At 43.2% G+C, this 25,769-nt stretch overlaps 1 protein-coding gene across 4 annotated transcripts in view; it reads left to right on the plus strand.

Annotated features, from left to right (window-relative positions):
* Nucleotides 1–25,769, plus strand: part of PRKDC (protein kinase, DNA-activated, catalytic subunit) — a 133,442-nt gene that overhangs the window by 37,548 nt on the left and 70,125 nt on the right. For all 4 annotated transcript variants that reach the window (XM_087707081.1, XM_087707079.1, XM_087707078.1 and 1 more), the window contains 18 exons: nucleotides 8,137–8,236; nucleotides 8,818–8,948; nucleotides 9,447–9,701; nucleotides 10,197–10,426; nucleotides 11,376–11,584; nucleotides 14,919–15,051; nucleotides 15,534–15,692; nucleotides 16,644–16,847; nucleotides 17,379–17,564; nucleotides 18,141–18,242; nucleotides 19,549–19,716; nucleotides 20,432–20,559; nucleotides 21,017–21,224; nucleotides 21,334–21,512; nucleotides 22,447–22,615; nucleotides 23,673–23,738; nucleotides 24,664–24,736; nucleotides 25,472–25,620. In XM_087707081.1, coding sequence (XP_087563207.1) covers nucleotides 8,137–8,236; nucleotides 8,818–8,948; nucleotides 9,447–9,701; nucleotides 10,197–10,426; nucleotides 11,376–11,584; nucleotides 14,919–15,051; nucleotides 15,534–15,692; nucleotides 16,644–16,847; nucleotides 17,379–17,564; nucleotides 18,141–18,242; nucleotides 19,549–19,716; nucleotides 20,432–20,559; nucleotides 21,017–21,224; nucleotides 21,334–21,512; nucleotides 22,447–22,615; nucleotides 23,673–23,738; nucleotides 24,664–24,736; nucleotides 25,472–25,620 — 2,849 coding nt within the window. The remainder of the gene's footprint in view (nucleotides 1–8,136; nucleotides 8,237–8,817; nucleotides 8,949–9,446; nucleotides 9,702–10,196; nucleotides 10,427–11,375; nucleotides 11,585–14,918; nucleotides 15,052–15,533; nucleotides 15,693–16,643; nucleotides 16,848–17,378; nucleotides 17,565–18,140; nucleotides 18,243–19,548; nucleotides 19,717–20,431; nucleotides 20,560–21,016; nucleotides 21,225–21,333; nucleotides 21,513–22,446; nucleotides 22,616–23,672; nucleotides 23,739–24,663; nucleotides 24,737–25,471; nucleotides 25,621–25,769) is intronic.

Here is a 25,769-nt window from a genome sequence, read left to right on the forward strand (position 1 = left end):
AGAAGAGGAAGGAGCAGTTCAGCGGAACCTCTCTAGGCATTCGGACCGCGTGGTCGGCGGTTGCCATTTTGGAAGCAAGGGCGCACGCACGCAGAGCACTAAGGAGACTGTTGCAGTCTCACCAGCACCGCCAGAGAACAGCTTCTTCGGGCATGATTCCTTCGGCCATCCGGGGAGGGCCTGCACAAGTGGTGCAGCAGCCTCTGATTGACCCGCAGGTCGGCGGGCGCCTAGGAACACCATGGAGCCCAGCAGAGCACGGATCGGCGAGCAGAGGCCTTGTGGAGGTAGAGAGAGAGAGAGAAAGAGAGAGAAAAAGACTCACAGAGTACTGCAATGGCGGATGCCACGAGGAGCAAGGGAGCCAGGGCTCCCAGCTCTCTAGGGCCTGCTGATCCGGGTAGGCCCCAGGCCCAGGGAGAGATCACCTCCTAGGAAGTGTTCCTCCAAATCCTCTGGAAGGGAGAGGCCTAGGAAGGAGGCCCCATCTACCAGGGCGACCAGCAGGAGGGCTAGGGATTGCATCAGCCCCTCCCCAGCTAGATCTCTCTCTCTCTGCAGGCCCCATTCTCTCTCCCAGGAACCCTTTGGCCCCTCAGGCCCCAGAGCGCAGGGACTACAGGGAACCTCCTACCCTTGCCCCTGCCTACCCAGAACTGCCAGAGGGATTACAGCTTGTGCCAGCTAAGGCGATTGCAGATGGCATCACCTCAGGCATGCAGCACCAGTTTCAGGTAGCCAGGCCCCAATCTACCCGTGGGAACCCACGGGATCACACAGCCAGGCCAGACTCTCCACCCCCCAGGGACCCCGAGCCTCATCACCTTCCACTGCCAGCGAGGGATCAGTCAAGGGGGGGGGGAGGAACAGAAGGATTTGGGGTTTTCAGAAGATGAGGATCCATCTCCCTCAGAAGTCTCCTCCATTGCAGGGTTGTTTTTCCTCTCATCATTCAGTTCCCTTCTGCGCAAGGCTAGGGCTACAGCAGATCTGGAGCCTCCTCCAGATGCTAGCCAGAACCCCGCCCCCAGCACTAGTGGGGAGAAGAAGAAGCAGGGTCCATTTTACAGGCCCCCAGTGGAGAAGGAGGAGTTTCCAACTCCAGACCTTTTCATGGAGGTGCTCAAGTCCCAGTGGACCAAGTTAGGGTCCTTCCCCACCCCTGGGAGCATTGACCGTAGGTTCTACAATTTAAATCCAGCTTTCACCCAAGCTTTGCAGATGCCCTCCGTGGAGGCTCCAGCCTTGGCCTCTGCTTCCTCCGTAGTAACAGGAGACATCTCCACCTGTCTGAAGGCAGAGGACAGGAGAGTGGAGCTGGTCATGCATAAGACCTTCCAGACCGCTTCGTGGGCCATCAGGGCGGCAGCGACCGCATCCTTCTTTAATAGGTCCACCATCTTGTGGCTAGAGCAGATCCGGGACAGGGCACCCGCCTCAGATGTAAGACTCAGTTCTCAGCCGATGCAACCCTGGATGCAGTAAAGTATTCCTCCAGGGCTCTATCTTCTTCTGTGGCGTCTAGTCGCCTTCTATGGCTTCGTCATTGGCAGGCTGATTTCCGGACAAAGTGGCCCCTGGCGGAGGCAGAATACACAGGAGACAAGCTCTTTGGACCTGCTCTGGACTCCATCCTCGTCGAGGATAAGAATAAAAGGAAGGTCTTCCCGTCCACCACCAGACGTGCAGACCACCGAGCGGCGCCATACGCCAGAAGGGCTTCGTACCGACCGCCAGAACAGGACAACCAGTCTCACAGGTACTCTGCACCCAGGTACTCCAGACGGGGACAGGCAGTTCTCCAGGGAGAGGTTCAGACCCCAACAGGCCGGCAAGTGGCCCTTTCGAGGAGGGGGCAGCTGCTCCTTCCGCAGGGGTAAGTTATTTGGGCTCAAATCTACCCATCGGCGATCGCCTTTCCTTTTTCACAGCTCGCTTGGAAGGCATCACCTCAGATGCCTGGGTCCTCCAAATCATCAGGGCGGGACTCCACCTGGAGTTCCGCTCTCTTCCGCCCAGTAGATTCCGCACCTTTCCCTCCTCCAAGAACCCGGCTAAGCGCGCTCTCATGCGCGAAGCCATCCGCCACCTCCTGGACATTAGTGCCATAGAGCTGGTCCCGGAGGAGGAGAAGGGATCAGGATTCTACTCTCACCTTTTCCTAATCCCCAAAGGTTCAGGAGGATGGAGAGCCATTTTAGACCTTAAGCTCTTGAACTCCAGGATAGTCTACCGGAAGTTCAAGATGGCCTCACTCAAATCCATCTTGGAGGGGGTCAGGGAAGAGGATATCCTAGCCTCCATTGACCTCACGGAGGCCTATCTCCACATTATGATCACCCCTGACCATCGCAGGTTTCTCAGGTTCTCCTACCAGGGAGACCATTACCAATACAGGGCCCTTCCCTTCGGTCTCGCCTCTGCTCCCAGAACCTTCACCAAGGTAATGGCCGTGGCCGCGGCCTACCTCCGTTCCCTCCCGGTCCGATTACACTGTTATTTAGATGACATCTTAGTCCTAGCCCCCTCAGCTTCCCGCGCAGAGAGGGATTTAGCTACCACCATCAGTACCTTGTCATCCCTTTCGAGAAGAGCCACCTAACTCCCTCCACCAGGCTCCAACATCTGGGTACCATCATAGATTCAGTGGAGGGTAGGGTCTTCCTATCCCAGGAGCACGGAGACAGCATCGTGGAATTGGTCCAGGAGATTCGCAGGCTCCAATCTGTTCCCGTAGCACTTCTCTCCAGGCTCCTCGGGAAGCTCATCTCATGCATCGGGATCGTCCCCTGGGCTCGCCTCCACGCCAGAGACCTGCAGTGGTTCCTACTTCCCCACCAGAGGAACGGAACATCCAATGCCAGCTTCAAGATCCTAGTGACCCCACAGGTACTGCTCTCCCTTCGCTGGTGGAGGCCTTCCTCTCTGGTGAAGGGGTCTCTTTTCAGGGAACCGGACAGGCTGGTCCTCACCACGGATACAAGTCTGTTCGGCTGGGGAGCCCACCTGCAGTCCCAGCTGGCCCAGGGCCGGTGGACGCCGATGGACCTGCGGAAGAACATCAACTGGCTGGAGCTAAGGGCAATCCACCTAGCCCTTCGCCGGTTCAAGCAGACGGTCACCGGGAAGCACGTCCTGGTTCTCACGGACAACGTGGCGGCAAAGGCTCACATCAACAAGCAGGGGGGCACTCACTCCGTGGCTCTTCGCAGTGAGGCAAAGCGCCTGGGGTGCTGGGCGGAGCGGAACCTCCTGTCGATTCAAGCGGAGCACATCTCCGGAGTGGACAACCAACAGGCAGACTGGCTCAGCAGGGAGACGGTGGACCACGGGAAGTGGCAACTTCATCCCAGCACCTTTGCCCAGATCAGCCAGAGGTTCGGTCATCAAACGGTGGACCTCTTCGCCACTCCATCGAACACACAGGTTCCGAAGTTCATATCCCGGTTTCCCACACGAAGGGCGGTGGACACCGACTCACTATGTTGCAGGTGGCTGGCAGGCCTCCTGTACGCCTTCCCCCCGCTCCCTCTCATAACAGGGGTCATGAGGAAGCTAGTGACAGAGAGGGCAGAGATCATTCTAGTAGCCCCTCACTGGCCACGGCAACCCTGGTTCGCGGATCTGGTGGAGTTGTCAGTCCTTCTCCCTTGGCATCTCCCACAGGAGAAGGTAGAGCTGCGCCAGAGGAGTCTGATCCACCCATACCTGGAGTGGCTCAATCTAACCGCCTGGTGCTTGAGCGGGAGCAATTGAGGGTGTCCCAGATCTCTTCTAGAGTCATCAGCACCCTGGAGGCTTCCAGAAGGAGATCCACTACCCGCATCTATGACACGACATGGGCCGCCTTCGCCGTCTGATGCCAACCCAGACAGGTAGATCCGTCATCAACCTCCATCCCTCAAGTCCTGGACTTCCTCCAGGATGGCTTGGATAAAGGTTTGGCTCACAACACCCTACGCACACAGGTATCGGCTCTAGTCACCATCCTCCAAGGGGAGGGTTCACAGTCCCTCTCCTAGGTTCCAGTCATCAAGAGATTCCTTAGGGCAGCAGCCAATCTCTGGCCTCCAGTGGTCCACCGGTTTCCCACCTGGGATCTTCCCACGGTTCTCCAGGCACTCCTGGAGCCACCCTTCGAACCCCTTAGGGAAGTTACCCTTCAACTTCTCACCCTCAAGGTTGTCTTCCTTGTGACCATCACCTCAGCCTGGAGGGTTTCTGAGCTTAATGCTCTTTCTTCTAGGGCCGACCTCTGTACTTTCCACAATAACAGAGTCGTCCTCAGACTTGACCCGGCCTTCATGCCCAAGATCAACTCCCCCTTCCACAGGGGACAAGAGATCATTCTCCCAGACTTCTGCCCTCACCCTTCCTCTGAGAGGGAGAAGTCCTGGCATCGCCTAGATGTAAGAAGGGTCCTGCGCATTTACCTTAAGCGCACAGCCCCCTTCAGACGGTCAGAGGCACTCTTTGTCTCCTACCACACATCTGCCAAAAGTGCCAAGGTCTCGCAGGATCCCTGCTCCAGAGAGTGTCGGGTGTGAGTCCCTCCTTGTGAGGTTGGACCTAGGGGGTCAAGTGGGCCCAGCTGCGTCGCAACCGCCCTGCCTGTGCTCCTAGAGTCAGTAGCCAGACTGGCGGTTGAGTTCCCCAGACTTATAGTACTGGGGGATTTCAACCTGCCATCTCTTGGCGAACGCTCTGATGGGGCGCAGGAGTTCATGGCTTCCATGGCAACCATGGACTTGACCCAAGTAATTCAGGGTCCGACTCATGTGGTGGGACACACGCTCAACCTTGTGTTTCTCTCGGAGCAGTGGAGACGTGATCTGGAATTAAGGGGGATTGAGATCTCACCCTTGTCATGGACAGATCACTTCCTGTTGAGGCTTGATTTTTGGAAGCTGCTCCCCCACTGCAGGGAGGTGGAGCCGATTAAATGGTTCCGCCCCAGGCGCCTGATGGACCCATTGGGATTTCAGATGGAGCTTGGGGAGATACCTGACTCCCTTGCCCACAATTCGACTGAGTCCTTGGTCGTTGCCTGGAATACTGCAGTGACTAGTGCATTAGATCAGATTGCGCCTTTGCGGCCTCTCCGCGGCAGTGGATCCAGGAGGGCCCCTTGGTTTACCGAGGAACTCCGGGATATGAAGCGCCAAAAGAGACGCCTAGAGCGACTCTGGAGGGCTAGTAACTCCGAATCCAACCGAACACTACTAAGAACCTTTATTAGGTCTTATTTAGTGGTGATATGGGCAGCAAAATGTGCTCATTTTTCCGCTCTTATTGCATCCGCAGAATCGCGCCCGGCCACCCTGTTTAGGATAACTCGCTTCCTCCTGAAAGGGAGGGATGCGAGTGAACCCTTACAGGGAAGAGCTGAGGAATTTGTTCAGTTTCTGTCGGACAAAGTCACTCAGATTCGGACGGACCTGGACTCCACTTGGACAGTGCCAGCCGAGGGAGAGCCTTGATCAAACTTTGTGGAGTGAGTTCCAGCTTGCCACTCCTGAGGAAGTGGACAAGGCCATGGGAGCGATGAGTGCCGCCATCTGTCTACTGGACCCTTGTCCCTCCTGGTTGGTTTCGACCAGCAGGGAGGTGACACGAGGCTGGATCCAGAGGATTGTAAACGCCTCGCTTTGGGAGGGGTCTTTCCCGCAACCTTTGAAGGAAGCGGTGGTGAGACCCCTCCTCAAGAAGCCTGCTCTGGATCCAGCTGTCCTTAAAACTACCGTCCAGTCTCCAACCTCCCATTTCTAGGGAAGGTTGTTGAGAAGGTGGTGGCCTCCCAACTCCAGCGGACCTTGGATGAAGTGGATTATCTAGATCCCTTTCAGTCTGGTTTCAGGCCTGGTTACTGCACTGAAACCGCTTTGGTCGCACTGACCGATGATCTGTGGCAAGCCAGGGATAGAGGGCATTCTTCTATCCTGGTGCATCTTGACCTCTCAGCCGCCTTCGATACCATCGACCATGGTATCATTCTGCGGCGGCTGGAAGAGGTGGGAGTGGGAGGCGCCGTTTTACGGTGGTTCTCCTCTTACCTCTCTGGCAGGTAGCAGTCGGTATTGGTTGGAGGACAGCGGTCGACCCCTAGGCGCCTTGAATACGGGGTGCCGCAGGGCTCGGTCCTGTCCCCCCTCCTATTTAACATCTACATGAAGCCGCTGGGTGAGATCATTCGTAGGTATGGGATTAAATACCACCAGTATGCGGACGATACCCAGCTGTATCTGTCCGCCCCATGCCAACTCAGTGAAACGATGGAAGTAATGTGCCAGTTCCTGGAAGCTGTCAGGGTCTGGATGGGAATGAACAAGCTTGCGCTCAACCCTGACAAGACTGAGTGGCTTTAGATGCTGCCCCCCAAAAATAGTCCTGATATTCCATCTTTAAACCTGGGGGGTGAAATCTTACACCCCTCAGAGAGGGCCCGCAACTTGGGTGTTGTCCTGGATCCACAGCTGACACTAGAACATCATTTGTCAGCTGTGACCAGGGGAGCTTTTGCCCAGGTTCGCCTGGTGCACCAGTTGCGGCCCTACCTGGACCGGGAGGCACTCCTAATGATCACTCATGCCCTCGTCACCTCAAGGCTCAACTACTGTAACACGCTCTACATGGGGCTGCCCCTGAAGAGTGTTCAGAGAGTACAATTGGTCCAGAATGCATCCGCGCGAGCGATACTGGGTTTATCTAGGTATACCCATGTCACACCTATCCTCCATGAGCTGCACTGGCTTCCCATTGGTCTCCGGACACGTTTCAAGGTGCTGGTTATTACCTTTAAAGCCCTACATGGCCTAGGACCTGGATATATCCGTGACCGCCTCCTGCAACATACTTCCCAGCGCCCAATAAGATTGCACAGGGCAGGCCTTCTCCGAGTACCGTCGACTACGCAGTGTCTTCCAGCTCCTCAGGGGAAGGCCTTCTCTGTAGCTGCCCCGGCCCTTTGGAATGATCTACCCCCTGAGATCCGGACCCTCTCCACTCTCTTGGCCTTCCGCAAGTCTGTTAAGACCTGGCTGTTTTGGCAGGCTGTCCCTTCCGCAAGTCTGTTAAGACCTGGCTGTTCCGGCAGGCCTGGGGCTGTTGATCTTGACTGAACTTCAGCCCCATTAAAATCGAGTGCATGTTGTGTTTTGTTTTTAATTTGTTTTTGTCTTGTATTTTATTCTTTTTTAATATTTTTAACTGTTTTTATATAAACTGCCCGGAGTCCTTCGGGATTGGGCGGCACACAAATCTATTAAAATTGAAATCGCCTACCACCATCAGCAGGTGGATTAGGCTGGCCATCTCCAAGGCCTATGAGGCCGAAGGGCTGCCCATGCCACAGGGCATTACTGCACACTCCACCAGGAGTGCAGCCACCTTAGTGGCCTGGGCCACCCAGGCCCCCATCGAGGACATCTACAGAGCTGCAGCCTGGTCCTCTCCTTCACCTTTTATCAAACATTACTGGCTAGATACCTATGCCTCAGCCGAGGCATCCTTCGGGAGGCGGGTTCTTCAGGGTGTCCTGGACACTCGGGAAACTCAGGCCCAATATACCCTCCCATGGACATCTAGCTTGGGTATGTCCCACACAGTGACTCCTCCCACGCCCCACCTTGGAGACTGTCAGTTGGTCCTACCTGAACTGCATATCTCAAGGGTGGGCGTGGGAGCAGTCACTTTCCGCCCGTCAGGCGCCAGCGCCGGGCCTGAGTGGCATTCACAGACCATTCACGTTTTAGGAAGAGAAGCTGCCGTTGGTTTTGTTTTCTTCTCTTCCCTTCCAGGTCCTTCTTCCGAATCATCAGTTAATCTGGGGAGTCACCAGGAGGAATGGGGTGTGACCTCAGATTTCCTCAGTCTCCAGGCAATTGGGCCGTAACAATACCCACACAGTGACTGCTCCCACGCCCACCCTTGAGACATGCAGTTCAGGTAGGACCAACTGACATTCCCTACTTGGCAGGAAAAAAATATATATTAATAGCCCTTATACAGTATCAGCAAAGCTAGAAAGTAATTTAAATAATGTGCATTTTATCATTGCAAAACCAATTAAGGATCATATCTGTTCAAAACTTTACTTAGAAGCAATCACAATATTACTTTTTCTGAATTTGAAAATAGGTACAATTCAACAATGCTGTGATGCTATTGAACACCTCAAGCGTATCATTAAGCATAAAGCATCTACTTTGAACAAAAAAAACACTCGGAGATTACCTCGGTTAGTATTAGTCTTTATCAATTCCCAGAAAATATCATTACATACCACTTATTTATTAGTTTCAGTGATTTTTCTTCTGAGGAAACACTATTATAATCTGAATATATTTTAGCAACCTTCAGACTCTGAATTTGTTCCCTAAATTTACTTGCAGCTAAGGTTGGCATCCAGTTTAATTGACCTGGCTAGACCTCTGCATCCAGACTTTTGCATCCAGACTGAATGTATCTAGTTTAAATACATCCAATATTTGCTGCATGCAGCAGAGTGCAATTCTGTCACAAATATAAAAGATGAAACTGTGTTTGATCTGATGTGGTATAGGGAAATAAAGTTACTAATTTATTTATTTTGCAGTCAGGAGGAGAAATTAATATTTTAATATCAACTATAATATTTAGTGTTGGAGATTAAAATGCAAGGCATGGCAAAAATCTGACTACAGTATAAAGTTCTAATGCATAGAATCTGTTGATTCTCTTATTGGTAAAGCATTTGAAATCTTACTTTTATATTTAAATGCAGAAGCATTTAAAAACTACTTGATAATTTCAGAATTACATTTTAATTCATTCCTGTAGGGGATTTCCATCTAGATATATTTGTTTAGAGGATGTTGTCATGTGGCTTTTGAAACAGTGTGGACAACCCCAAACTGAATGCCGGCACAAAGTCATGGAACTATTATTTGAATTTGTTCCATTATTGCCAGGTATGTATATTACAACATGTGTAAATAGTCTGTTGCTAGCATGATAAACTGACTTTTGCACTGTGTCTCAGATTGGGAATTCCTTTCAAAAAATGCCTCTTTTGGAAGCCTAGTAATTTATTTTATTTTCCTCACATAAATACATTTTGAAAGTATGTGGACCGATTGTAATGTTGGATATGCAGAACATTAGATGACGTATATTCTATTTACATTGGTAGGACATGTAGTTCATTAAATTGGCTTTTGCCAAATCAAAGTACTATAAAAATGTTACTACCATTTTCTATAATTAATTAAAAATTGTATTATCATCCCGCAAAAATAAAATCCTTTGAATAATTAGCTCTGTTCATTTTGGAAATAGTTTCTATAGTCATGTCCCCCACCCTAGTTTTATAATAAAAATATTTTTTTCAGTTTTTAAAAAAATATAACCTTGGAATTGAATTGCAACAAATTTATCTAGAGTCTTTAATCTGTTTGCTTCTCTGACAGGAAACCCATCTCCATCTTCATGGTTGGGCAATGTTCTCCGGAAAGAAGGAATCTATTTTCTCATAAAGAAATTTGAAGGAGGAGGATGTGAGGGTGAAAATGTCTCTGGAATCTTATCTCATCCAACCCTCTATGAGTTGCAAGGGAGTTTTAGTTTGCGAGCTGTTGAACAATGGATGGATATGCTTCTAGCTGCCTTAGACTGTTACAATACCTTTATTGAACAGGGAATGATAAAACCAAGTGAGACCTTAGGTAGGTAGATGACATAATCAGTTTGCACTATGATTGTCATCCCAAGTCCATTAGAAAAAATTACATAAGTACAGGTATGAAAATGGTTCATACTCAACTTCATCTTTAATTGCAAATAAATTATTTTTGATATATTTTTTATAATCTTTTGACCAATAGACAGAAAGTCCTAGAGTTCCCCCCTTCATTTAGGAACACTGTTCCACTCGACCGATTGGCAAGTGCACTGGGGTGGATTTGCATTATAGAAGATCTCACTCTTCTTTGTATGCTTTACTTTGGCAAAAAGTATTTCAGTCTTATCATCAAAGAACTTTCCAAATGTATATTTTCTTCCTAATAAGGTCATTATTTAGTGCTGGCCATCACAAAGGCCTACTTTTAAAAAATAATATACACTATGTTGATATAAATTATTTTTGGACGTTCTTGTGAATTCTGGAATAAAAATTGTGATGGCTGTATTTTTAACTTTTTTTATATATTTGTTTAAAGCTACAAACACAGGGTCTTCATTTTTAAAATCATTGGAGTTCTTCCTTGGTAAAATTGCCTTGTACAATATATCTGGTGCAGAGCAATGTTTTAGCAGTGCATCCAAAGATGATACGTTGTTGAGCCCACAAGAAATAGAAGAATACAATTACAGCAAATGTACAATTATAGTTCGGATTATGGTTTTTGGCAGCATGATTTTGGAGACTCACCAGCAACATTTATGGAAGGTAGGTTTGACTTCACTGGTTCAAGTAAGTTTGCTATGAGCTACCACACTTAAAAGGACTAAATAAGTCTTAAATGCCTTATAAAAGGCAGGGAGGGCCAAGACATGCAGATCTACTGGTACTGTTATTCTACAGGTTGGACATGATGATAGAGAAAGCATGTTTCCTGGGTTCTACTAGATGATACTTAAGTAATGGAATTGGAACATAGCAACTCTATCAGATCTTATGAGACCAGTAGCAGTAATTGGATATAGACAATCTTGCACAGGTCTAGATCCTGTGCAAAAAGGTCCAGCGTCTTAAATTGTACCTGGAAGTCCATGTGCAATCAGTGTACTTTTGCAAAGTAGTGCTGTTGCATGGTGTCTCAAAGTGTATCATAACTACCTGTATGATATTGAGATGTACCCATAACTATCTATAATGCCATATCTTAAACCAGATATACCTTAAAGCCTCATATAGAGCATATTGCAGTAATCTAGATGAAAGATAGCCAATACATGAGTGAGTAAGACTTCCTGATTTAGGAATGGCACAGTTCACATATAAGATAGGTTTAAGATACATTTGTGATATAGTTTAGATGGAGTTAAAATAATGAAAGAATTGTGTAATTTTAAAAATGTCTTTATATCACACCGAAAATATTGTAACACAAAAGCAGCCATGAGGTGACCACGCTCGCTGCTTTCTGCACCTCAAAAATAAGACCTCCCCCAAAATAAGGCCAAGTGCTTATTTTGGGGATCAAAAGAAATAAGACCCTGTCTTATTTTTGGGGAAACACAATATAAAAATGAAATGTAGATTGAATAAAATTATTATTTCAAGAGGATGCACACAGAGATGGTATATTTAAGGGTAAACCTTAAAATAAATGCAAATGATAAACTTTTCAACTTAAAAGTACTTGTCTACCTCCTTTTCATCTTATCATTTCTAGATGCTTGAGAAAGAGCTGCTTAATGAGAATCTAATAAAACTTGTTGTGAAAACCATTTGTGACCCAAAAAGCGTAGGCTTTAATATAGTTGATGTACAAGTTATGGAAAATCTCCCAAATATTTGTGTGAGGCTAGTAAAAGCTTTAATGAACTCTCCCTATAATGAATCTTTAGAGAATCGTATCAAAGAAATAATAACCATGCAAAGGTAAGACACTTCTTGAATCAGTATTCTAATGCCACTGTTTAAAAATGCAAATAATTTTTAGGGTGATATTTAGTGTGTGAGTGCAGAAGCAGAAGTGGATGGGGGCCCAGAATCGCCTCCCGCCCTGGTTTGAATGGAATACGTGGCCTGCTGGGAAGAATGGGGGCCATGGGGGAGGGGGGGGGTCTACGGGGGTGGGGGGATGTCGGAGCATTTCGGTTACGACTGGGAGGGGCAGATATGACGGGGGCTGTAGGGCTAGCCATTACCAGGGAAGAAGGACTCGCTACATTACAGCGATTGCTTGTTCCGGCCCCTCAGGCTCAACTCAAGGACCTGGTGGCAGAGGAGTACAGGGCCCTGGTCTCAGGTTGTTGTTGCTAAATGCCAGGTCGGTTGTGAACAAAGACCCCCTCGTCCGGGATTTAATATTGGACGAGGAGGCAGACCTGGCATGTATAACCGAAACCTGGCTGGGCCAAGAGGGAGGAGTCCCCCTCTCAGAAATGTGTCCAGCTGGGTTTCAGGTGCTCCACCAACCACGACACCAGAAAAAGGGGTAGGGGAGTAGCAGTTATCGTCCAAAGGTTGTTAGTTCCTCGCAGGATCCCTGCCTCAGAGATTGTGGGGTGTGAGTCTCTCCTCTTGAAGTTGGACCTAGGGGTTCAGTTGAGCTTGCTGTTGATGTACCTGCCTCCCAGCTGCATCACGACAGCCCTGCCTGTGCTGCTAGAGGCAGTAGCCGGGTTGGCGGTGGAGTTTCCCAGACTAATAGTACTGGGGGACTTTAATCTGCCATCTCTTGGTGAACACTCAGATGGGGCACAGGAGTTCATGGCTTCCATGACAACCATGGACTTGACCCAGGTAGTTCAGGGTCCGACTCACAGAACGGGACACACGCTTGACCTTGTATTTCTCTCGGAGCAGTGGAGACGTGATCTCGAGTTAAGGGGAATACAGACCTTGCCCTTGTCATGGTCAGATCACTCCTTGCTGAGGCTAGACTTCAGGACGCTACTCCCCCATTGCAGGAAGGTGGAGCCGATTAAGTGGTTCCGCCCCAGGCGCCTGATGGACCCGGAGGGATTTCAGAGGGAGCTTGGAGAGATACCTGACCCCCTTGTCCGCAATCCGGCCGAGTCTTTGGTCACTGCCTGGAACATTGCAGCGGCTGGAGCATTGGATCGGATGGCGCCTTTGAGGCCTCTCCGCGGCAGTGGATCCAGGAGGGCATCTTGGTTTACCAAGGAACTCTGGGAGATGAAGCACCAAAAGAGACGCCTAGAGCGACGTTGGAGGGCTAGTAACTCTAAATCTGATTGATCACTATTAAGAGCCTTTATTAGGACTTATCTAGTGGCGATACGGGTGGCAAAATGTACGCATTTTTCCGCTCTTATTGCGTCCGCGGAATCTCGCCCAGCCGCCCTGTTTAGGGTGACCCGCTCCCTCCTGAAAGGTGAGGAGGCGGGGGAACCCCTGCAGGGAAGAGCTGAGGAGTTCGTTCAGGTTCTGTCGGATAAAATCACTCAGATTTGGACAGACCTGGACTCCACTTGGGCAGTACCAGCCGAGATGCTGAGGGCTAGTCTTAATCAGATTTCTTGGGATGAGTTTGAATCTGTCACCTCTGAGGAAGTGGACAAGGCCATGGGAGCGATGAGTGCCTCCACCTGTTTACTGGACCCGTGCCCCTCCTGGCTGGTTTCGACCAGCAGAGAGATGACACGAGGCTGGCTCCAGACGATTACTAACGCATCTTTGCAGGAAGGGTCTTTCCCGCAACCATTAAAGGAAGCAGTGGTAAGACCCCTCCTCAAGAAGCCTTCTCTGGACCCAGCTATTTTGAAAAACTATCGTCCTGTCTCCAACCTTCCTTTTTTAGGGAAGGTTGTTGAGAAGGTGGTTGCGCTTCAACTCCAACGGACCTTAAATGAAACGGATTATCTAGATTCCTTTCAGTCCGGTTTCAGGCCTGGGTACAGCACAGAAACCACTTTGGTCACCCTGACCGATGATGTCTGGTGGGCCAGGGATAGAGGATATTCCTCTATCCTGGTGCTTCTTGACCTCTCAGCAGCCTTCGATACCATTGACCATGGTATCCTTCTGCAACGCCTAGGGGAGGTGGGAGTGAGAGGCACCGTTTACGGTGGTTCTTCTCTTACCTCTCTGACAGGTCGCAGTTGGTGTTGGTTGGGGGGCAAAGGTCGACCCCTAGGACCGTCAAATGTGGTGAGATCATGCGACAGCACCGGGTAAAATACCATCAATATGCGGACGATACTCAATTGTATCTTTCTGCCCCGTGCCAGCTCAGTGTAGCGGTGGACGTGATGTGCCAATGCCTGGAGGCTGTTAGGAACTGGATGGGGGTGAACAAACCTGTGCTCAATCCCAATAATACTGAGTGGCTTTGGATGCTGCCCCCGAAGGACTGTTTGGACAGTCCATCCTTAACCCTGGGGGGGTGAAAATTTACGCCCCTCAGAGAGCGCTCGCAATTTGGGAGTCCTCCTGGATTTGCAGCTGAAACTGGAACATCATCTATCAGCTGTGATCAGGGGGGGCCTTTGCCCAAATTCGTCTGGTGCACAATTGTGGCCCTATTTGGATCGGGAGGCACTTCAAACGGTCATTCACGCCCTTGTCACCTCGAGGCTGGACTATTGCAACACGCTCTACATGGGGCTACCCTTGAAAAGTGTTCGGAGACTGCAGTTAGTTCAGAATGCGGCTGCGCGAGCGATATTGGGTGTACCGAGATACACCCACGTTACACCTGTCCTCCGTGAGCTGCCCTGGCTACCAATTGGTCTCCGGACACAATTCAAGGTGTTGGTTATCACCTTTAAAACCCTACATGACTTAGGGCCAGAGTACCTTCGAGACCCCCTGCTGCCACACATCTCCCAGCGGCCAGTAAGATCCCACAGATTGGGCCTCCTTCAGATGCTGTCAGCCAGACAGTGTCGGCTGGCGGGCCCCCAGAGGAGAGCCCTCTCTGTGGCTGCTCCGACTCTCTGGAACCAGCTACCCCTGGAGATCCAGACCATACCCACTCTCATGGCCTTCAGGAAAGCTGTAAAAACTTGGCTGTTCCGGCAGGCCTGGGGCTGTTGACCTCACTGTTGAGGTCCAGCCCCGATTAGAATGAATGTATGAGGGTGTTGCTGTTTTTAAACTATTTCTTTTCACGTTACGTGTTTTTTTTCCTCTTTATTTTTGTAAGCCGCCCGGAGTCCTTCGGGATTGGGCGGCATATAAATGTATTTAATAAATAAATAAATAAATAATATACAATCATAATTTATTCATTTTTATTCGTTAGCGTTGAAGAGCTTTGCACTGTTGATTTGTACAATCCAGAAGCGCGGCTGGATCACATTAGATACGTATCCATTCTTTCTGCCTGCAGACAGCTTCACAAGGCTAATGTATTGCACTGTATCTTGCAATATAAGGTAAAAATATATGTATTGATACCACCATGTTTGCAAAGTAAAAAAGAATTAATGGGAGTTCAGATGTCTATCACAGTAATATAACATGTTTGTTAGTCACTGAACATTAAACATTCATCACGGTAAGAAACACTATTGTGTTTCTTCATTAGTGTGGGAAAACATTTCTAGCTTTGCTCACTGCTAGACACTTTTTTTTGATGTCTGAATTCACACTGTTGGTTTTATTGAATAATTTTGTTCATGTTGAAGTGTCTGTAACTGTCATTTTGTATCGCTCTTTTAGGGGTATCTAAATGATGTAATTCTCAATTTAATGTGTTGGAGGAAAGCCATTATTTTTTTATCGGTTATTCAGCTTAAGAATCTCTAGTTTTTAAAATAATGATAAAGACTGTAAGAACTTTAGGTGACGTTTATTTAATTGCTTAATTATAAATTTGTTTTTATTCAAATGTGTTATCATTTTTCTTTCCCCAAAGGGTGCAGATCTTCATTTTGAAACTGGTTCTAAGCTCCTTTTAGTAGTGTACAAAGGTATTGCACCAGGAGATGAAAGAAGGTCCCTTCCTTCGTTAAACATCAGCAGTAAACAATTAGCTGAAGGACTTCTGCATTTGGCTTTTGCTTTTGGTGTTCGGGTAAGGCCTTGGCCTTGTTGGTGCCATCTGTCTCTTTTCTGTCTTCTCTGTCTCCCTCTGTTCTTTGGAATTCAAATGTATTTAAGAAACCTTCCAGTTGCTGATGTCTGTCCCTTGTATAAGCCACCATCCAAGTTAATGTTATATCACATAAAGAGAGAATGAAATAACTTTAATTAAAAATTGGCATGGGTTAGGGTTAAAAGGTAAAGATTCCCCTTGCACATATGTGCTAGGCATGCCAAAATTGTGTGTGCATGTGTTATTGCGTGTGCATGTGTACCCATACCCGCAATTCAATGTACCCTGCCCACCTGCGCATGTTCGTGCGACCCACCCACGCGGGGAATTTTTGCTCTTCCCCAGGCTCCGGAGGCTTTCTTGAAGCCTGGGCAGGACGAAAAACGGCCCCTTCCTATTTCCACACTTAGTTCATTGAGGAAAGAAAAACAGAATGTCAAAAGCAGCAAAAAAGAGAGGGATTAGTTTGCTGGTAGATCTTCCAGAAATATCAACTACTGCCAAAAGCAACTTGTTGTTTTGCTAGGCAGTTGCATCCTACTATGGTGTCATCAGTATTTTGTTCTCCTGGAAGCATTGAATAACCTTTCTATTCTGTAAACCTAAATATCCCAAAAAGAGAAAATAGCACAATCGATGGGAGACATTTGTAGATGCACCATCTGGGTCTCTGCTTTCATCTCTAACATTGTAAGATTAGTGCTTAGGAATCAGTAGAGATGAAGTTTGCAAGAACAAAGCAATTGCTGTGGGCTAGTATTGCTCATCTCACCAAGGATTTCTGCCTCTGTTCAAATACAAAAGATTTGTGGTTTTCCTTGAAAATACTGATGTGTTCTGCATTATTTTCTGTTTGTGTTTTTTGACTAAGAAGTTACACGGGAAAAATTGAATGACAAAAAAATACTCTTTTGTATTTATTTCCCTTAGTGCACAGAGCTGGTGAGCCTCTTGTTGAATACATTGATGTTATCTGTACCATTGTCTGGAGCAGCCCAAGAAAGTCTTATCAACTTTTCTCATGGAGAATATTTCTACAGTCTCTTCTTAGAAATCATTAACCGGGAGTTGTTGAAAAATCTGGAAATTGCTGTACTTGAGCTTATGAAATCAGCTTTAGATAGCCCCAAAATGGTACTGGATTTTTCCTTTAAAATGTTTAAATTTTTAAAATGTTCCTTTAAAATATACTAGCATATTTATTTTTAGGTTTTATTTCTGCAAAAATTCACAATGAAACTATAACTATATTTTAGCTATTAATATAATATAATATATATTATAGATAATATATTATCTATATTATCATTGATTCCTTCTTGATTTTATTTCTGTTAAATGACTTGTTTTTCATTTGTTATTATTTTTAATCGTATTTTTTAGCCTTTTATTACTTTTACTTTGATCACCATTTCTATTTTTAGAATAGATCTACCACTAGATCTTCTTGTTACTATTCTATAAGTAATGGATGTTTTGAAAGACCATTCTGATTTTACATTCTTAATTTCTTAGAAGGATACTTTCTAGTGTTTGAGAAACTCATCTAAAAGTATACTTACCAATTGCTTATCTTGCACATTTTGTGTTTTTGTTCCACAGTATAAAAGTTGAATTAAATTAAAATGCTTCAATATTGTATCTTTTCAATATCCTACACTGCAGGTTAGTACAGTTTTGAATGGTATATTGGATCAAAGCTTTAAAGACCGTTCTACTTGCAAACAACAAGGAGTAAAACTAGTAGCTGCTATTTTAAAAAATTGGGGACATCTTGATCACTGGTGGGCCAAAGATGCTTCTCCTGAGAGCAAAATGTCTGTTTTGACCCTATTGGCTAAAGTTCTGCAGGTAAGTGTGTGTGTGTGTGTGTGTGTGTGTGTGTGTGTGTGTGTGTGTGTGTGTGTGTGTGTGTCCGTCCGTCCGTCCGTCCCCGCCCAGCCGCCTCTGGGTAATTTTCCTAGGGTTATAATATTAACATTGATTTTGGAATAATTTTTAAATGTCAGTGGTATTTCTACAGCTATCCAATATTGTAACCAATCTTCTGTCCAATCTTCTATCCAATTTTCTGTCAGTTTGGTTTATGGTATCCAACCTCATTATATAATTGAGAGTATTTTGTTATTTGCCTGCATATATTTAGAATTGGAACGAATATGAAATTAAATTATAATAAAACTGTTACGTCTTTGAAAGCATGCTTTGATTTTAGTAGGCATTATGCTGCTGTTTTTTGCATTTATTAATGTAATTAACGTAAGAGTTCTTAAGAGCTCTACATAACACAAAAGTATAGAAGTATATTGTATATAGAAATATAAAACAGATAATGTAAACTTTCCTTAATGAAATGCTGTGGCATACTATCAGATTACTATTCTAGTTAAGTGTATTTTAAAATATAAGTTCTTTTATGTTTTCAAGATTGACTCTTCAGTGTCATTTACTCATCATGAGGCATTTCCCCATGTTTTTAATACATACACAAGTCTGCTTGTTGACCAGAAATTGGGTCTAAATCTCAAGGCAAGTGCATTATGCATGCTTATTATTATAAATAAAGAATGTGTTGCTTACAGTGGCCATTTAGCTTTATTCAGATTAGCTAGAAACATTAAACTGCAATGAGAATTATTATTATTGTTATTTAATGCTGCCTGACTCTCAAGGACTCTGAGTAAGTCTGAGGATTCTTCATGGAAGTTGTGCCGGAATCAACATTTAAGGATAAATATTCATATGTTTACTGTGGATATCTGTACTGAGAACTTTTTTTGAGTAAATGAAACCTACCCCTATGTAATCTGTTGCTGGCAGTTAAACTGAAGAGAATGTTGCAGTATCCTATCTAGGTCAGTCACCGGGACCAGAGGTTTTGTCTTCCAAGATTTGGGACTCGTGTTGGGGCCCTCCTGGAAGATGAGCTTCTGCACGAGTCCAAAAGCTCAGAAGACAAAACCTCTGGTCCTGGTGACTGATCCAGATTGGATCCTGAACATTATCCTGGGGAATCTATATGCCTTCACTCATGAAGATAATGTTCTTCGCAGGGAAGAAAATGAGAAAAACCTCTGACTGTTGAATAGAATTAACAGGGTTAAAGATTTCTACTAAAATATCTGCCAGAGTCTTTCTTAACCATATGAGTGGTTTCTATTGTAAACGTGTGGGTTGTTGTTGTGAGGGAATTGACACGCAGGAGCCATGTGCAAGACAGATCTTTATTATAACACAGGTGACAAGCGATTCAAACGTTCCCTGCAACTGTCAGGGTATTTATACTAGCACTCAGACCAACTGTCAAAACGACCAACCAATCAGGTCGCAGCTGGTATTTGCATATTGAATATGCAACAGTTTCAGCTCTTGTAATCTACATTTCTTAGCACTTAATTAAAAAAACCAGTTTTTGAAGAAATGACAAACTGTACAGTTAACTAAAGCTAAAGTTGCCAAGGCCATTTTAGGTTATGATTTGTTTGTACAGATAATGGTCAAATATACAAGCCAACTAGACTTCATAAATGATCATCTGTTACATCTGAGCAAAGGTTATGGTGTAGCCTGCTGCTTTTATACTTGTTTTCCCTACTCAGTCTTAAATGTTTAAAGTTTACATTGGTCCAAATGCTATTCAGAATTTGTAATTAACCAGAGTTAAAATGAAAGCTTAAAACATTTTCAGAGTTCAATGTGAAAATTGGTTAATTTTAATCTTACCAGAATTTACCGTTCTTATCTTGTTGTGTGCTATTTTTTTGCATCAAAGTTTCTCAAAAGGCAATACAATTTTAGATTTAATATGAAACATTGTAAATTGTATTTATTTCAGAGTCAAGCAATTATTATTCTGCCATTCTTCACTAAACTTGTCGGAGAAGGACTTTGTAGCCTTAAGCATGCACTTGATAAATTTGTAGCATATAATTTCCCTTCGACATCAGATGAGTTTCCTAAGAGAACTTTAAAGTACAATAACTATGTGGACTGCGTAAAAAAAGTAAGTGAAAAAATCTACAAATGACCTTTTGCATAGTTTATTTATTTTTAGCAGATTACTAATTCTAAGTCCAAATTGATATAAAGCAAACAAATCTATAGATTAAACTATAGGAACAAACAGACTATGCAATATTACAGTATTATAAAGAGAAATTATCTTATTTGTAATAAGATTTTGCTATTTAAAAACTTACCTAAGTTTCATGTGTAATTGTTAAGTATTTTCACACTTTTAGAAATTATAATCATCAGTTGACATAACCTTAAAATTCTAAATTTCTTAATTTTTAAAGGGATTTCATGTTTGTATCTTAATTTTAAAGGCTGTTGGCACCCAGAATTGTTCTAGTGAGATGGCCATCCATATCAATCAATGTTAAACATACTAGAAACAAAAATGAATTTCTGTATATAGAATACATTTTAATGTATGGAAACAGTCCTTTCTGATTTGTTTCTCTTTTAATCATGTATATTTAGGCACACTACCATTATGTAAATGAAATTATAAATATGTTTATGTGTGTGTGTTTGCATGCAAACAAGCAGGTTATTATATGTTTATTGGACTAACATTTTATTCTCTATTTCTTTTAAGAGCTGTTACTGCCTCATCATTGGTTTCAGAGAAAGTTTGGAACACAAAACTTTGCAATCTTACTAACCTTCTCTATCATATTCTCTAACTGTATAATTATTCTCTTGTATTTTAGTTTTTAGATGCACTAGAACTATCCCAGAATTCTACATTGTTGGAGCTGATGACAGAAATTCTTTGTAGGGACCATAAGCATATAATGGAGGAATTATTTGAGATTAACTTCAAAAGAATTGCCAAAAGGTAGTTAGTAAAACATACTCTTTAATTGCATTATATTAAGAGCATGATTAAAAAACAAGAGTTCAGTAATATGTTAAAGGCTTAAAATGTGAACAATGACAGCTGCTATGCTATGTTTACGCATTGAAATGGATAGGTATAATTTCTGTGTGTTTATATGTATTTCACTTGCTTTCCTATTGGCGAAACTCATACTAGGGAAGGCACAACACACATGATTTTTATAGCAGTAATATGGGTTATGCTGTTCAGCTGCAGTTTGTCTCAGGTACATAGAAAAATAGATTGGTTTGTAGCATTAGGTAAGGTGCATTTGTTGTAAAAATATGTACTTCTTTCATGATGACTTAACAACGTCACTGCTTTAGAAAGAATTCATTGAAAGATTATGGATAACATATAATTTATAAGTAGGAAAGTAGCTGAAGATTCAACTTAAATTTATTGTGATGTTTAGGGGCAGCTGTGAAAAGCAAGTGCTGTTGTTGGATACTGTGCACCAGATGTTCCAGAGTGAAACCCATTGCTCAAATACAACCCGACAAGCTTATGTAGATCGATGTCTTCTCATTCTGTTGCTTCACTGCAGTTTAGATGCATTGAAACAATTTCTAAGTAAGATTATCATAGAAGCTATGGATACACTGAAGTCCAGGTTTACAAAGGTAAAGATGAATTATTACTAAATAAGTTTATTACTTTAAAAAAAACCACACACACATATTCATGTATGAAGCTCCTTTGACATTTTGTTCCTTTCATTTATTTTTCCAGTCAAATGAAACTTCTTTTGAAACCCAGCTAATCAAGAAAATAAGCTATTACAAGATTCTAGAAGTTATGTACTCCCGTCTGTCTAAAGAAGATGTATATTCTAAAGATTCCGAAATTAACCAAGCTTTTCAGCCTTCTACCCATGTAGAAGGGAATGAACTTACAAAAACACTTATAAAGTGAGAATTGTTCATGTATGCTTTAAAACAATATTGCCAATAATTAATTTGGTTATGATATTCAGTAAAAAAATATTTTGAAATATTGCCTTAAAAGTGTCATGGTAACTACATGGAGGAGCAGTATTACACTATTAATAATGATAAACACTTAATCAACTTTTCCTATTTGTTTAGAAGAAAATTCACAATTCTTTCTTGATCTTAAAGGTTTATCCTGAAAATCTTAAAGAAAAATTATGTTGCTTTCTTTCATAAGTTTTATTTTGGTTAGCAATTCAATAAAAATATTTTACTGGTCTGAATCCTTTTCAGGCACACCTGAAGATAAAGATTTCAGAAAAGGCTATCAAAATCTAACTTTTTCAAAAGGCTGTAGGACAGGGGTATCAAACTCGCAGCCCGCAGGTCGGATGGCCCCGCCCTACCCTGGTTTAGCGGGGGGAAGTCCCAATATGTCACATGACACCACCGTGACAACTCACATTTAACACTCCTGGTCTAGGATGACTTACAAACTGCTGCCCTCTGCAGTTTGGAGATTACTGAATGTACACTTTTACTTTTTTCCTCTGGCCTTGTCCTTTATATTGTATTATTTATGTGTTACATACATTTTTTGTATTATTTATGGTATTTGTATCTTTTAGCCTTATTTATATAAATAGGGTACACCCTAGACTGAGGGTTGGTTATGATTGGAATGGAATATTAACCAAATAAATAAACAGATCTTAACTAAAGCTATCTACAACTTCAGTTTGGTATTTGCTAGAATGTATTTGTTCAACAAATTAGATCTCAACTAATAACCCTGATGTCGTTCACATGTATTAGCAGTTCTAGTGCACACATACACAGCAGATTTGGGAAGAATACACACATTTAAAAAAATGTCTTGATATTTTTTCTTTTTTTTTTACTTCCTTTCAAGGTCCTGTTATGATGCCTTTACAGAAAACATGTCGGGTGAAACACAGTTGTTGGAAAAGAGGAGGCAGTTTCATTGTGCCGCATATAATTGTGCCATTGCAGTTATCAGCCATGTCTTCAATGAAAGTAAATTCTATCAAGGTTTTCTGTTCACTGAAAAACCAGACAAAGTACGTGGTAGTAAACAGATACTAGTTCCAAGATGGAATTTTGGTGTAGAAAGGTGGTCAACAGACTATATGGTGGATATGTTGAGTATTTTTAAACCCTGCCTGTGGGTTTTGTTAATATTAATTTGTATTGGGTTTATATATTTGATGTGGTTTGAGTTCATTGATTTTGTAGTTTTTAAATTACTGTAAGAGTTATGCAGTTCAGTTGGCAACAAACTAAATAGAATGAGTGAGTGAGTGAATGAATGAATGAATGAATAAATAAATAAATAAATAAATAAATAAATGGGCACCAAGATGAAATTAATGGAACTTGAATGAATAAACTTTTTCAATATTTCTATAGTAAGAATCACCTTCATCTTCCAAAATTGGTTGAATTGTGTTCTTATCAATAGGTAGAAGAATACGAAATGTAGCAAATGCTGTCTTAAAAGCATTGATCATGGTATATTTCTTGGCTGGTTTGGGAGATTTGGGAATGGGAGAGATGGTATTGCAGGGGCTCTTCTTCTTTCTCTAATATTGGTTCCAGTCATTTTTGTTAGTGACCCTTGTACCCAGCTCTTACTTAGTGGGGTGTGTGTGTCATGGTTCAGTTCTATCCACTCTTGTTTAATGTCTAAATGAGGCTTCTTGTTTAGGTCATCTCTTACATGGCGTTATATGTCAGTGTCCTGATGTTGTACATATCAGCCCTGGATTGTCCAAGTAACGCCCTCAAGATTCTTTGTAGAAAGACTCTGAGGAAACTGGACGAGGAGAAAATGAATCAGACTCAATCCTATAAAGTATAAGCAGCCTTGGATTTTGAGGCTTCCTGAATCCAGAGGTCTTATGAGTTACTCTTGAGTGTTTGTCTTTGGTGTTTGAGCTGCTTTTGGCTAATATTGTATTTTTATATTTATTTTTGTATCTAATATTGCTTTTTAAAAAATGTATATTGCCTGGCTAGGTTGCATATTGAGTAGTAACGATATATTATGACTAAATTTAAAAAAATGTAATAAAGTAATTCATGGTGATCAGATTACAATTTGCTTTTTTTCTACAGAATCTGCTTATTTTTGAAAATTTATTAGACTTGCAGCATCGCTATTCATTTCCCATAGAGATTGAGGTAAGAAATCTTATTCCCTAGATGTTCTGAAATTGTAATCATTTTTATCTAGCATGATACTAGATTGTGATATAGATAATATAAGAAGTTAGTGTTCCTAGATAAGGTTATTGAGATTTTTTTTTTCAATTATAAAAGTTCTACAGTAAGCTTAAGGAGTCTAAACAGAAGACAAGTATCAAAGTATACCTCCTTGAATTAGTATTCTTATATAACTATAGTACTATGAATGGATTGTGTCCTTTGGCAAACGTTAGCATAGTTCTTCCTGCTGGCTGCTGCTTGATATGGATTATGAATTCCAAGCTTAATTTTGGCATGGTGGAATTTAAACCTATCTTGTCTTAACACAGCAGTCCCCAATCTTTCCAGTTCTGTGGACCAGCAGGGAAGGGGAAAGGGGGGATAGTTTTGTGCACACGCCTGTCATGCAAACAGAGTTTCATGTATGCACTCTCCTACTGCTTGCACGGTCTGGTTCTCAATAAGCTGCAGCCCAATACTGGGGTGTGGAGCGGATGTTGGGGCCCCGGTCTTAAACAAAATGAATATGTAGGAAAGTTCTGATCCACAATATTGATCCACTGCTTTAGCCCCTACGATGATTATTTAGCCCCCAAAAAAACTTACCAAAGGGTCATTTTTAATGTGGCAAAAATTAAATCAAATGTAGAGGGTAAGTGAAACTGAATTTTATCTAACCAGATTCTCTACTTTTTGGAGCATGACTGTCCAGCATGCCATTCAAAAGCCAGGTGCCTAGAAACAAACTGGGTAGTACAATCATGCATTTATTAGTGTTTAAGATGCCACATAATTCATTGTTGTATTTTTCTTGATTTATTTAGAAATTATGTAAACATATTAAATTTGTAATTAAGCGGCAATCACTGGTTCATACCTGAAAGTTTTTTATGTTTTATAGGTTCCTCTGGAAAAGAAAAAACGCTATATAACCATTAGGAAAGAAGCCAGACAAACAATGAGTGGGGATTCAGGTATTTTCTATGTCTACAAAAAAGATGAATCGATGATGGCTTAAGTTATTGAGTCGAGCATGAATATACGTGTACTAATATAAATATACTTTGAAAACAGAAATAAAACCAATCTACAGAGCCAGTATAGTGAGTGGTTAAGGTGCTGTATTGGGCGTGGAGAGACCTGTGTTCTAGTTCTTGGTCTGAAGGCCAGATACTCCCTCTCAACCAGTGGTGGGTTGCTAACCGGTTTACTACCGGTTCGGACGTGCGCATGCACAGAAGCGTCCAGGAAGGTGGGCAGAGCCTCCGTCACCGCCCCTACCGGTTCAGTTAAACTGGGCTGAACCAGCAGCAACCCACCTCTGCTCTCAACCCTAATTGGCATCAGGTCTGCAAGAAGTCACCTTAAAACCAGCTGTCTCATTACATGCTGCCATGACACCTTTGGTATATAACTATGGTCAACACAGTGAAAAATAAGTGGACTCTGCAACTGAGCAGGGCAAATTCTAGGAATAACAATCTGGACCACGTCCCTTGGTGTTTTCAGTGTTAATGTTCACTAAAGATTTTTTTAATTAAGGTATATATGCAATGTAATGATGAAATCAGAAAATTCAGAAAAATATTAAAGAAGAAAATTTATTTAGCACTATTTAATGGAAACATACAAAAAGGTTTGATTAACTGATTTTGTCATTTTTATTGTGAAGCTTCTTACTTATTTAAGAGGGACTATTTTCTTTCTAGCTGAACCACACTATTTAGCATCTGCATCATATATGGTAGATAGCAGTTTAAGTGAAGAAATGAGTCAATTTGATTTCTCAACTGGAATGCAGAGTTTTTCATACAGCTCTGAAGATCCTACCAGTTCTGATTCTCACGTCAGGAAAAAGGTGATTTAATTTATACACGTGTTAAGTGTGTGCTTAGCTATACTGTTTTTTAGCCCAAACAATTCCTTTAGTTGTTTGTGGAAAATCGTCAGATTTTCCAAAGACTAAAAACCATACTTTATTGGAGTGCTAATGAGGATGTAATAACT

This window comes from Thamnophis sirtalis, unplaced genomic scaffold (genome assembly GCF_051295495.1).
Source record: "Thamnophis sirtalis isolate CommonGarterSnake01/CBP01778 unplaced genomic scaffold, rThaSir2_p1.2 scaffold_2, whole genome shotgun sequence".
In the NCBI taxonomy this organism is placed as follows: Eukaryota; Metazoa; Chordata; class Lepidosauria; order Squamata; family Natricidae; genus Thamnophis; species Thamnophis sirtalis.